The following is a 12,855-nucleotide window of genomic DNA, read 5'->3' on the forward strand; positions in this document are numbered from 1 at the left end:
CCCTGGGAACGACAGTAGGCCCTGGCTGCAGACTCCGGTGGCGGACTGCCTGCCGGCGAGGAAGACGCCAGAGAGCGGCGAAGTGCCGGGCTGTCGGAAAGCGTCTGGAGAGCCAAGCTTGCGTTCCAGCCTCTAGCCCAGCGGGCGGAGCCAGGGGTGGGGCCCGAAGCGGGGTGGGCCACTCAGGGGCCAGGCCAAGCTGCGCGTCCGCGTAAGGGGCGGAACCCGAGTGTGGTCGCCAGGTCAGGACCCCTGCGAACCCGCGACCCCATCGCCCAGAGAGGCCGGGCTCGGTGGAACCCCGGCCCCAGAGGCGGGGCCCGGGCGAGCCCGAGGAGGGAGGTGAGAAGGCTCCTGACCGGAGGAAGCGGACGGCGTAGCTGCGTACGGTGGCCCCAGCCTGAGGCCCGAGGGGAACGAACCGAGTGAGCCCTGGTCCCCCTACCCGGGCCACGCCTCTCCCTTGGGCTTCCCAGTGTCTTGCAGTCACCTGCCAGGGGTCGAGGGAGCTCCAGTCTTGGGGGCTCGGTGACTACAGAGAGGGGAGGTGGGGCCTTCCCTGGAGGGCAGGGCCTGGAAAAGGACTTTCCATCGGAGCATAATCAGCCTCTCTCCTTGACCCCTAAACTCCTCCCCCACGCCTGCAGGCCCACCTCTGTCCCTCTGCCCCTGGTCTCACTCCCTCAGGTTTGGTTCCAGGGCAAGGGCCTGGCTGGGCCTGGCTCCCAGATAAAGCAGAGTAAGTGTGGGGCGTGGCCATCTGCTTCCCAACAGAACAAATAAATGTTTGTGGGAGAGAAACCAAGGGGTGGCCTAGCCTCAGAGAACCCCTCAGCGAGTGCCGACCTGGGCCTGAGCCAATGTCCCCAAGGCCTGTCCTTCTAACTGGTCCTGGGAACTTGGCAGGAGCCTCTGGGGTCAAAACTGATTTGCGCCCTACTCCCCCCCCCCCCCCCCCCATCGTGTCATGAACACCCGCACAGACACAAATAGTAGTGGCTTCTTTACTCCCCAAAGTCCCCTCTTCTCCACAGAATATTTACAAACAGGGACGGGGGGAAGGGGCAACTTCACCACCAAATAATGGACTGGGGAGTGGGGGCAGTGCTAAGACGCGCCTCTGTGCGCAGGGAGAGTTCCTGAGGAGGGCCCCGGGCCCGTTGTGACCCAGGTACCCGGAAGGACCTGAGCAGTTCCAGGCGGGTCCACAGCCAGGCTGAGGCTGGCCCAGACGGCTCAGTCCAGGTCGGCAGGAGGTGAGCCCAGCTGCTTGGAGGCCAGGAGCAGGCGCGTGGCTGCGCTCTCCGATTCGGCCTGCAGCCTCCGGTTGTTGTGGCGCAGGCTCCGCACCTCCTCCTCCAGGGCCGCCTTGTCTGCCTTCTCCTGGGACCGGTGGGAGGCAGGTGTCAGAGCAGCGGCTCCTTTCCCAGGGCGGCCCTGTAATTCCCCGCCGACCCCCGATCCGCCCCGCGGTCACCTTCTGCAGATCTTCCTGCAGCTTCCTGAGCATGGACTCCAGGCGAGAGACCTTCTCCGACAGGTTCCCAGGTTCTGGCCTGAGGACGTGGGGGACAGGTTCGTGGGACCAGGGTAGGTGTCAGCACCTCCGGCTGCCTCCCAGCCCGCTTAAATGAGACGGGCCCAACCCCTGTGTTCGCAGACTTCTGTGGGTGTGAGCGCGGAGCCCCGCCCGGGACAACGCTTAACTCTAGCGGACGGGCACGTATGGAGGCCACACAGGTACAGCGAAGGGGCTAGATCCGCAGGGGGAGGCTTACTCAGCATCAGACTTCGGAGTTCCCTTGGCATCCCCGCTCTCTGGGATGGGCTGTCCTGTGGGGACAGAGGGACCATCTGGGCAGGAGGATAAAGGGAGAAAGATCCCCGCCCCACCCTGGCTCCTACCCCCGGCGCCCTGGTGGCCTCACCCTCCCGGGACAGTGACTCCAGGATGGTGTTGCAGGTGGAGGCGATCTCTGAGATGGACTGCCACTCGTCTTCCAGGGTCTCGCTGCCTGCCTCTGACATGACTGTGGGCACAGGGAGGTGGGCTCAGCCCAGGGAGAGCCCAAGCCAGCCCCTCTTCTGCCCGCCCCCACCCATGACCCACACCTTGGTCCAGACTCACTTTTGCTGATGGAGTTCCTCAGAGACAAGGTTCGTGGCAGGAAGGAGGCCCTCAGCTCTGGGGCCGGGTCGCCCCTGTCCTCACAACCACTGGGGCTGCCTGGCCCATCCTGAGGGGTGTTAATGGGTACGGATGCAGTGACGTCCACCCTCCCTACTGTGCCCACCACCGCCCTTTGGGCTCGAGTCTTGTTTTTGCTCACCCGGGTGGGTGGGGTCTCCCGGCCAGCACCGGGTGCTGACGGCTTGGCCGTGGCGGCCAGGAGGAGGTCCGGGGTGGTGTTAGGAAGGACCGGGGCCTCGTCTGACAGGGAGCTGGGGAGAGCAGAGACAGTTCGGCGAGAGAAGCTGCACCCCAGGGCCCCTGCTCTCACAGACTGCGGCCGTCCAACTTCACTGGGCTGGACGAGAGGGAGGGCCGAGAGGGAGCACCTGCGGGGTGACGGTGACGGCGAGTCCTGGCTGTGCAGGAACTCGGTCCTCTCTTCAGCCAGATCCCCAGGCCCCGTGGAACTGCCACCCTCCAGCAGGCACGCTTGTAGCAACTGCTGCGTGGTGGGCTGCAGGGTCGCCGCCCCGGGGGCCTCATCCTGCACGGGCTCTGGGGCCCCCCGCCGGCTGGGCTCCTGCAGAGACAGCGTGTACAGCTCCGAAAAGCTCCTGGCGGGAGAACGGGGCGGCGTCAGGCAGGAACACCCTGTCCCCGGTGTCCCGCATCTCCAGCCCCACTCCCGGCTGTGCCCGAGGCTCACTTCCAGGAGGAGAGCTCTCCAAACACCCTAACGACAACGAAAACTGTTTGCCTGACTACTGGCCATTTTTTCCAGACCCAGCGCTGCTCCTGTGTATCCTGGGCAAATCACTCTGAACACCCGTTTCTCTGTCTGCGAAATGGGTAAACTGTACCAATTCACAGCCCGCTGTGAGGATTTAAGTAATGACACAAATCACCCGGGGTAGAGATCTAAAACCTCCTGCCTGGGAGCCAAATCCAGCCTGCGCCTTTTTTTTTTTTTTTCCTGTTTTAGCAGATGTGCCTGTTTTCCTACTCCTGTGAGCCAAGAATGGTTTTTACATTTTTAAATAGTTGGCAGAAATCAAAAGAACATTTCATGACACATGAAAATCAATAAAATTCAAATTTCAGTGCCCACAAATAAAGGTTTAGTGGAACAAAGAAAACGAATTCATTCATGTGTCCTCTATGGATGCTTTTGTGCTACAGCACAGTTGAGTAGCTGTAGCCGAGGCCAGGTGGCCCAGAAAACCTAAATATTTACTGTCTGGCCCTTTGGGGGAAAAGTTTGCATATCCTGGCTTAAGCCGGTAAGTGGCCGGTTGCATGTATGCGTCTGTGGATGATACTTTTAAAAAGACGGGGCTGCTGTTGGATCTTGGCTTCACTCTGCACCTGCGACTCAGAGAGATTAAGAAACGTGGGATTCTCTGGAGGGGAGCCCTCCCCACGGGTATTCTTGGGAGAATGCTAATGGCGACACGGGAGGCACAGGCTCCGCGGTGGCCAGCTGCCAGGTCCTCCCACCTCCCCGCATCCAGGCCCTGACCTGCGGGGCCGGCCGCTCTCGTCGGGGGGCAGGACGGTGACGCAGACCTTGGGCGCCGAGCGCAGCAGCTGGGCAGCGGCCTCCGGGCCCAGCCTGGGCAGCGGCTGGCCGCACACGCGCAGCAGGCGCGCCCCTGGCCTCAGCCCCGTTGTCTCCGCGAACGTGAAGCGCTCCACGTGCGTGATGAATCCCTCGGCGTCCACCTCGAAGCCCAGGCGGCCTTGGCCTTCGCGGGGCAGCGCCAGCTCGAGGGTCTCGCAGCCTCGGCTCACCAGCTGGGGCGGGGCGGGGCGTGAGCAGGGCGGGCACTGCGCCAGCTCCAGTCCAGGTCCCAGGCCGCCCAGACCGCCTACCCCACACCCCCGCACCCCCACACCCCGGCAGATGAGGGCCTGAGGCTCAGAGACCGGAAGTCACCTGCCCGACGACCTCCCCGCTCCCCCCACCCCCCCGGCCCCGTTCCAGCTCTGCCAAGCGCCAGGGCAGGGTTTGCCCCCAACCCCCAATTTCCCCTTTCGCGGGAGAGGCGGCAGAGCGAGGGGTTCCACAGCCCGCTCCGCCCCGAGGTGGGGAGGGACCCGGCGGCGAGTTGCCTTACTCCTGGGCCTCACCTGCAGACGCGCCACCACCTCGCCTACGGCATGGCCGGGGGGCCCGTCGAACCGCAGCGTGATCGCCTCCCCGCGGCCGTGGTACAGGTCGAGCCGCTGCTCGGAGAAGGTCCAGGCCAGCACGTCGCGACAGGCGCAGTTGAAGACCACGCGGCCGTCGCGCGGCGCCACCAGCACCAGCGTCTCAGCGGAGATGCCCAGCAGGCAGGGCACCTCGGCGTCGTCGGGACCACGGGCCTCGGCCCCCGCGGCGCCCCGCGCTCCGGGCGCCGCGCGCACGGCCCACACCAGCGCCCCCGCCGCCTGCAGCTCGGAGCCCGGGCCCCGAGGGGGCGCCTTTCGCCTCCCGCCCAGGGAGGGCAGGCCAAAGCGCGAGGCCGAGTCCAGCGACGTAGTGGTCACCTCGTTGGTGGCCAAGTCCTGCAGGTACTGCTGACGCGTGCGCGTGGCCATGGCGTGGAACTGGCGTGCGTGGCCTGCTGCCTGCTCGCCATTGAGCGCCTTGGCCAGCAGGAAGGCGCGGAAGTCGGCGTTGGCCGGGAAGGGGCCTCCGCCCTGGGGCAGAGACGGCCCAAAGGCAGGGGTGTCCTGGGTGCGGCTCACGGCCACCCTGAGGGGAGGGAGGCGGTAGTTAGGGGCCACCGGGAGGGCCCGTGGCGGTGGCAGAACTGGGACCACCCAGGCACCCACCTGTAGGAGGTGTGTGGCGTGCAGGGTGCATGAGCCCGCACCACCAGGAAGACGTGCTGGAAGTGCGAGCGGATGGTGGCGGGGCAGAAGGGCTTGCTGCCGGGTTCCTGGAACACGATGGTCACGATGTCGTTGCCAATGTGGCGCTTCCGAAGGAGCTGGGAGTTAGATGGCAGGAGATGTAACCCGGACCTGTCTGCCCAAGTCCCTCCTAATTCTGGCAGGGCGGAGGCTGGGCATCAGGGGCTCCCCCACCTGCCCCTGGGGAAGGTCTGGGGTGATTGTCTTTGGGGAGGGTTGTTTAGGCCTCGAGAGATCTCAGGTCAAGGTGCGAATGCCACCGCCCACGTGACCCCCCTCCATGGTTCCCCAGAAGCCCGTGGCCATCCCCCAGCCCCGTCATAGCTCTTCACACCTGCTGCTGGTTATTGGGGGTGTAAGGCAGCATCGTGGACACGTGGAACATGATCTCGTGGTCCTGGTACGTGGTATACAGGGAGTGTGTGCCTGTGGAATCCGCTGTGGCCAGGGGTTCGGGGACACGGGGGGAGAGCAAGAGGGATCGGCTCGAACTTGGCATCCCTGCTTGCGGTCTCGAGCTCCTGTGCCCCCCAGCCAGCAGGCGGACCACCCCTCATGCCACCAGGTCACGAAGTCGTGGCTTCACCAGTGGCCGCTCCCTGCCCCTTCCCCCACAGGCTCCAGCCTCCAGCCTAGGCTCGGCGTGGGCGTGCGGAGATAGAACGAGGACCTCAGTGAGGAGCGGCCTGCTCTGAGGGGGGGCGCGGAGGTGGATGTCCCAGGAGAGGACAGATTTGGCCCAGGCACCCGCATGTGTGGAGCAGCTGAGAGGGGAAGGAGGCCAGAGGTGCTCCGCAAGCGGCCCTGGGGCCCTTCTAACCCGGGAGGCAGGGGCATTCCCGAGGAAGCAGGGCTGGGGGAATATGTGTGTTTGACGGAGGGAGCGGTGCCTGCCAGCCCGCGTGGCTCCGGCTCAGGCAGTAGGGCATCAGGGCCTTGGGGGACCATCCTAGTCCTTCCTTCCAGCCCGTGGCTTGCCTGGCCAGTGTGGCCCCTGACCCACGTCCTCAACCTGCCCAAAGAACTCTTCGACCCGGGCCTCAGACCCAGGACACTACAGGGGGAGCGGTGACAAGCCAGGGGGCTCTCACCAAGGCCGTCTGCCCCTCAGCACCGGTCCGCCCCCACTCCCAGCCCCCCGGGCCTCACTTTTGGTGTCCAGCTGGGCCCTGTAGCTCTCAAAGCCTTTGAGCCGCACCACGTCGCCCAGCAGGGTGAGGAACTGCGTGAAGGCCGGTCCTGCCTCCTGGTTGTTGTACATCTCCTCCTCTGAGCCCTGGCCGGCGCGGCAGTACAGGATGCCCACCTTGCGCTGGAAGCTCAGCTGCGGGGCAGCACAGGCAGAGGGCCCAGGCCTCAGTCTCTCGGGCCCTGCGCCCACCGGGTCTTGGGCAATGGGCTGGGGGCTGGGCTGTCTCTGCGAGCGGCCCTGAGCACCTCCCTCGCTAAGCCACCTTGGTGTTTCTGCCTGTAAGTGGGCTTGGTCTGTCCTGCCCCCTCCCCCCACCCCACCCAGTGCTCAGGAGGGTAGAGGAAGTCACAGGTGGGAAGGGACCAGGAGGGGGGTGGTTCTCATGTGACCACAGAAGAGGTGATTCGTGGAAAGGACCCGGCCCACGGTGCGCTCGCTCCATCTCTGTGAACGTTCACATTGTCATCCTCCTTATCTCAAGGCTAGCCTGTCCTCCCCTCCCTCGAATCCCAGGCATCCCCAGCCCAGCCTCTGGAGGCCTTGAGCCCTGCACCCCCTCCGCTCACGCTGCTCCCGGCTCCTTTCCATCCGGGGTTAACCGTGCACAGCTCAAGGTGCTCTGGCCCCTCGGGCTCCAGCCTCCTTTCTTCACGAGAAGCTTGTCTACACTCAGTCCCCACTTCAATTTCATCACTCCTGACTCCCGTAGCCCCGCTTCCTCCCCAGCTCCAAATCCCTGCGGCTCCTTCAGCCCATGGGCGTGCCTTACCCTGGCACGCTGTCTCCATGGTGGGCGCCTGGGACAACTGGAACTTCACTTTACCTGAAACCCTAACGACCCCACTGTCTCCGGCCTGGGCCTCTTCTCCGCCCACGGTCTCTGCCCTCGGTGACGGTCGCAACCGTCTCCACGGGAAGAGACTCCAGTCTCTGCCTCCAGCTCAGACCTTTCTTCTGAGCTCCAGACCCGTTTCTCCGGCTGCCCAAGTGTCCTTCCCCCCACTTGGCACCTCACCCCCCTCACTGTGCCGCTCCCATCCCACCCACCTACCCCTGGACTGTCATCTCCTCTTCACCTCTGCCATCATCACCATCAGGTCTGGCTTGGATGACTACAACAGCCTCTGGCCTGGCCCCTCCAGTCTGGCCTCCACACTGCCACCTGAAGGCTGCTCTACCTTTCATACCTTCCATGGCTCCCCAGTGCCCCCAGGACCAAATGCAAGCCTTCCCAAATACAAGCCTTCCCCATCCCCCTTCCCCCCAAGTGCTACTCCTGCCACACAGAACTGCCTATAGGACCCCAGTGTGACCTGCCCTCAGTCACTAAGCCTTCACACAAGTTGTTTCTTCTGTCTAGAAGACACCTGTTCTTCCTGAGCCAAGCCCTTACATTTCCACCATGATACTAAACCCCAAGCCAAGGAAGGGCTGCCAAGACTACCCTTGGCGCCCCATGGAGCCTTCAATATTCCTCTTTCACTGCTCCACGATTAACTGTGGGTCTCTCTCTCTCTCCCCACTGGCTGTGAGCTACTCCAGGACAGCACCTGGTCTGGACATGTCCCCACGTGTCCAGTCCGGGGCCCAGCATCAAGTTGTGAGAAAATGTTTGTTGAATGGCTGACAGACCGAATGACACAGAGGAGGAGAATCGGAGCCAGTGGGCAGCTTTCAGCACAGGGCCGGGAAGGACTTCCACTGGCTTGATCTGACCCACAGTGGAACAGGCAGCCCCAGGAAGGAGTGAGCACCCCACACTGAGAGGAGACTAAGCAGCACCTTGCAGGGCAAACTGACAGGGAAGGAGAGGGACTTGCAGGAAGGGGAGCAAGTGTTTCTCAACTGAAACGTACATGGCAATTAACTTGCGATCTTCTGAAAGTACAGGCTCTGATGCGGTGGGACAGGCAGGGCCCAAAAGTCTGCGTTTCTAACAAGCTCCCAGATGGTGTGGATGCTGCTGGTCTACGGGTTATACTTTGAGAGGCAAGGCTCTGGATGACCTGTGCTGCCCCCTCTGAAAAGCCAGCTCTCTTGGGGTCACCGTCCAGCCCAGGATCAGGGTCAGGGCTAGGCGGCTGGGAGCTGAGCAGACTGGGTTCAGACCAGGTCTAGCTGTAGGGGCTGCACGGGGACACCGGCCACTCACCACTTGCTCGTCCAGTGTGAGCAGCGTGCGGGGCACCTTCGGTGAGGCTGAGCCCAAGCGCAGGCAGGTTGGGCTCAGCCGCGGCGCCACGTGCTCCAGAAGCTTCCTCGGGGACAGACCCCGCGGGGGCCCCGGCGGCAGCGCATCCTCCGAGATGGTGCCGCGGAGGGTCCGGAGCTGAGGAGGGGACATAGGGGCGCTCAGGATCCATACAGGCTTTCGAGGAGGCAAAGCGCGCTCGGGTCCCATGACCTCGGCCCACCTGTGTGGTCCGCACGATGACGCGGTAGCTGTGCAGAGTGCCTCCTCCGCTGCCTTCCTTCTCCTCCCGCCGCAGGCTCACTGCCACCGGGCCCAGCACCTCGTCCAGTCCGAAGAAGTTCTGGTGTTCTGGAGGGGGGTGCGGGGGAAGGCCGGTCGGTGGATGACCGGCCCCACACCCCCCCGGGGGTCCCACCCCCGCTCGACCAGCCCATCACTAAATCCACCACCCCCCCCCCCACGCCCCATCCCCTCACCTAGCAGGGACCCTAGACTAAGGCCCACTCCCTCCGCAGCCCCGCCCCCGTTCTACCAGGCCAAATCCCTATCCGTGTTTGGCCCTCTGCCCCGCCCCCTGGGCGGCTCGGCACACCTCACACCTGCCCCAGACCCAGGGGGCCAATGCCCGCTGGCTTCCAGGCCTAGATCCTGCCGGGCCCCGCCAGCCACATCCTCCCGTCTGGGGCCCTCCCTTCTGGGAACTGACGAGAACGAGGTTCCCAGGTGCAGAGGTTTTCACACCTCACTCTTCACCTCACAGAAGTGTTGATAGAAATTCTCTCCCCAGCCCGGAGGGGTAGGAGGGGTAGGATGAATCGATCCAGGCAGAAGGCCTCAGGGAGGTGGTTAAAGCTAGGCCCCGCAGGGCAGTCTTGGCCCCAGAGGCAGACCCTGACCCTTCACGCAGCTGGCCGGAAACTTGACAGGGAAATGACAACTCCTGAGCCCTACCGTGTGCTGGTCAGGTGACAGGGCCTGCTGCCCAGCCCTCCCCTTACCTTTGCCGTAGAAGTACTTGCGGTAGTAGCCAGCTCCCAGGTCCGCGTGCTCCAGGCTGTAGGCCGAAGTTCGGTTCTGCGGCTCCTCCAGGATGGACACGGCCGCGTTGGGCAGTGCAGGGGGCACGGGTGGGGACGCCGGCCCGCCCAGGCCCAGCTCGCCCTCACCCCCGAGCTCACTCACGAAGCCAGGCGCTTCGAGCAGCAGGTCCGAGCTGGCGGACGGGTCCTCAGCGGAGGCCGGAGTCCCAGAGCCAGCCTCCGCGTGGCCGCCCGTCCCCCGCGGCCTCGGAACCCAGTCAAAGAGCAGACTCTGCACGTCATAGTGGGCGAACCAGTGGGGCTCAGGCACCGGCGGGAAGGCGGGCTCCGGCTCCTCGGCCGGGAGCCCCAGCAGTGCCAGGGGGTCAGTGAAGAGCCGGGTAGGGGTCGCGGCAGGGCGGCTGGCCTCCTCGTGGCTGTGGGCCCGGGCGCGAGGGCTGGCCGGTGTGGGGGGCCGGGCCTCGCCGGCATCGCTGCCGCTGCGCAGGAGCGGGCCCCGGGCTGGTCTTGGCTCGAAGGTGTGCGGTGTCAGCGGGGGCCGGGCCGGCTGGCGCAGCTTCCGAGCGAAGAGGTCATCGGTGGGCGCAGGGGCCGGGCCCCGCCGAGGGCTCCCCACGCCCCCGGCCCACATGGGCGTGATGTGGGCCTGGCTCTCCGGGGGCCGGGTCGCATTGGCAGGCGCGGGTGGTTGGTGCCCGGGCGGCAGGCCAGTTCCTGCCCTGAGGGAGGAGGGGGCTGTTCAGTGGGGCCTGGGGAGAAAACAGGAACCCGGGCCCCCAGCCTGGCCCTCCACCACGCGGGTTGGCTTCCGGCCCCCCTCCGCGACCATCAAAGCCTCTTCCGCTTTCCTGGCCACTTCCTCGTCTGCCCTAGGCTGAGGTTTCCAGCCCCCTCCTCCAGCTAAGTGAGGGGCAGGGCCAGGGGCCGGGCTGTCTGGGCCTTGGCCCTGAGGGTCTTGGAGTCCGGGCAGCCCTGGGGCGGTCAGTTCCTACGGCACACACCGTGGCTCTGGCCTGGGCCCAGAATGAGGGTCCCCACCAAGTCCCGGGCCAGCTAGACAGACGATTCGTCTTCACTGGGACGGGAAACCCATGGGGCCACTGATGTCTGGGTCTTACCCACTTGACAAAGGGAGGACGTCCTGTCCCCAGAGACTTTCCTCCCTGCCCCTCCCACTTCCTTCAGGGTCCCGCAGGAGCCGAGCACCCAGAAGCTGGGTCTCAATGCCCGGGCCCTCATGGCCTCAATACCTCAAGGACACAGAGGTTCCCGGGGGGCACTGGGAGGGCAACAGAAACGACAAGAGTACTTCCTTCAGTACAGGAAGTGGCCCCAACTCTGAGCCCAGCCCCCTGCCCAGCACCATATCCTGAGGAAGGTGCTGGGGTCACACCAGCTCAGTCATGGGACCCATCCCCCTGGCCCGAAGGACAGGCCCAGGCTCACTCTCTGCAGCCTACTGTGGCCATGCCTGGGGGCAGGGGAAGGAGTCACACTGACGGAACCCCTTTGCTGGAACTGGGGCCCACGGGACAGCTGCCTACCTGGCCTCACTGATGCTGACAGGGAGGTCTGAACCCCGTGTGACAGATGGTCAAACAGATCCAGAGAAAGGGATGCTCTTGCCTGAAGTAATTCCATGTTACAGCAAGGATTTGAACCCGGCTCTGTCAATCTCCAGGGCCTAGACAGCGCAGTACCTGCCCACTCCCGTCCCTGTGTGTGTAGGTGTGGGGTGAGCGGGGGGTGTTGGGCTGAGGCTCGAGGTCTCACGGGATGTAAGACTGAGATACCCAAGGTCCCAGGGACCTGCTAAATGCGGAAACATGTCAAGGCCAGGGGCAGGTGCCAAGGGTAGTGTGAGAAGGTGAGGGAAGCCACCCCAGGTGAACTCAGGTTGGTGTGGGCAAGCAGGACAGGGATGTGGGACCCTCCACTAGGAACACAGGCGACTGCCGGTAGGGCTTTGGGCATCCTCCGGTGACACTGTGTGTGGCCGGGGGGGGGGCCAGGGCTCCGTCCACCCCTCAGCTTAAGCTCTAAGACAAAGCAAGGGTAGGCCACCACGCTCGGGGTGCCTCCTCCCTTAGTTTCTCCTAGGACAACCTCTGACCTCACCCCTGAGCCTCTGTTCCCTCATCCCTAAAATGGGGTTAACCTTCTGCCCTTTCCCAACACCACTGGGAGCCTGAAAGGAGGTTGAAGAGTGTGAAGCTGACCATGTGTGGTGATGATGCAGGCCCTGGTCTTGGGCCTGGGTTGTGAAGTGTGTGTTGGAGTGGGAGGGGACACGAGAGAGGGGAGCCGTGTAAGCCCCTGCTCCGCGTGGGCTGAGCTCTGTGTACGTGTCTGTGCACAGCCCGTGGGGTGCCTCTCGCTCTGGCCCAGTGCTGGGCTCTAGCCTTGCCTTGGGGGGTGTTCTTGGGCTCTGCCCCCCACCCGGCAGCTTCACACAGGGTCCATTGAGGCCGGGACATTCCTCGCAGCCCGTGTCACTTGGGGGGAGGGGGCCGGCCCCGCCCCCACAGATCCGGAAGGCCTGGCTGCCCCAGGAGGAGGCCCTGGACGCCTCCCAGCACATCTGGAGGTCACGACCCCATTTCTGCTGCCAAGGGGGCGACAGATGTTTCCTCCCAGGCCAGGCCCGAGACTGGGGGACGGTGCGCAAAGGCTGTGGAGGAGGCCGCCCCGAGACAAGGGGAGCCCCAGAACAGGGGGAGCCCCTCACACAGCCGGCAGCAGGGGCAGTCGCCAGCGCCGCCCAGAGGAGTCGGGGGCCGCCGCATCCAGTCGCCGGCACACTGGACGGGCCGGGCCATCACGCAGAGCAGAGTGGGGGCCGCCGGCCGGAGGCAGGGGACTGGACGTACTGATTCGGGACTGGAGCTGGAGCCCGGACGGGGAGGTTGGGAGGGTGCAGGCGGCGAACGCGCCGAGGACCCCCCCTTCCACACACACACCACCCAGGCCCACGCCAAGCCACCTTTTCCCCTGTCTGGCCCGACCTCGGTGCTTCCACTCCCCCGCTCCCGCCGGTACCTCTAGGGCTCCCGCCTGGTGGCCGCCTCCCGCGCTGAGGTTCCGCTGCCTCTCCCGTTAGCGCTAGGGCGCTGGCTCCGCCTGGGGGCGGGGCCGTGCCGGGGGGCGGGGCCGCCGCGGAGCGGGCGGGGCCGGCCTGGGAGCAGCCTGGGCCGGCGGGAAGCACCGCGGGCGGGGACTGGCCAGGCGTCGGCAAGGCGGGCGCGCAGTCCGAGCGCTGTGGGGCCTCCAGCCTCCGCCGAGAAACGCTGAAGTGTACCTGCCGTCCAGACCAAGTCCGAGGGCTACAGCAGGATTCCTGGAGCGTTTAGCAACC

The 12,855-nt window shown here is 65.1% G+C and overlaps 1 protein-coding gene across 4 annotated transcripts; it reads right to left on the reverse strand.

Annotated features, from left to right (window-relative positions):
• Window positions 1-990: 990 nt before the first annotated feature.
• Window positions 991-12,668, reverse strand: SIPA1 (signal-induced proliferation-associated 1). 4 transcript variants are annotated; one of them, XM_019414990.2, is made up of 16 exons: window positions 12,540-12,668; window positions 9,459-10,219; window positions 8,681-8,808; window positions 8,419-8,595; window positions 6,224-6,398; window positions 5,409-5,512; window positions 4,994-5,151; window positions 4,304-4,913; window positions 3,693-3,967; window positions 2,560-2,787; window positions 2,331-2,442; window positions 2,129-2,237; window positions 1,929-2,030; window positions 1,779-1,833; window positions 1,478-1,556; window positions 991-1,383 (listed from the first exon to the last, which is right to left on the reverse strand). In XM_019414990.2, exons 2-16 carry the CDS (start codon window positions 10,129-10,131, stop codon window positions 1,237-1,239), a joined length of 3,132 nt encoding a protein of 1,043 aa, XP_019270535.2. In that variant the 5' UTR covers window positions 10,132-10,219; window positions 12,540-12,668; the 3' UTR covers window positions 991-1,236. The 4 variants fall into 4 exon arrangements, with proteins under 4 accessions (XP_019270535.2, XP_019270534.2, XP_019270533.2 ...); XM_019414989.2 differs by having other exon boundaries at window positions 1,779-1,854; XM_019414988.2 differs by having other exon boundaries at window positions 2,129-2,442.
• Between the last annotated feature and the right edge of the window lie 187 nt (window positions 12,669-12,855).

This window comes from Panthera pardus, unplaced genomic scaffold (genome assembly GCF_024362965.1).
Source record: "Panthera pardus isolate Hobbes unplaced genomic scaffold, ASM2436296v1 HiC_scaffold_12, whole genome shotgun sequence".
Lineage (NCBI taxonomy): Eukaryota > Metazoa > Chordata > Mammalia > Carnivora > Felidae > Panthera > Panthera pardus.

Coding starts and splice junctions, on each gene's coding strand:
- SIPA1 (XM_019414986.2), bottom strand. CDS start 10,131: ATGTGGGCCGGGGGCGTGGGGAGCCCTCGGCGGGGCCCGGCCCCTGCG. Junction 8,809..9,458: donor CAAGTACTTCTACGGCAAAG/GTAAGGGGAGGG, acceptor ACCCCCCTCCAG/AACACCAGAACTTCTTCGGA. Junction 5,513..6,223: donor GGCCCAGCTGGACACCAAAA/GTGAGGCCCGGG, acceptor CCCTGGCCACAG/CGGATTCCACAGGCACACAC.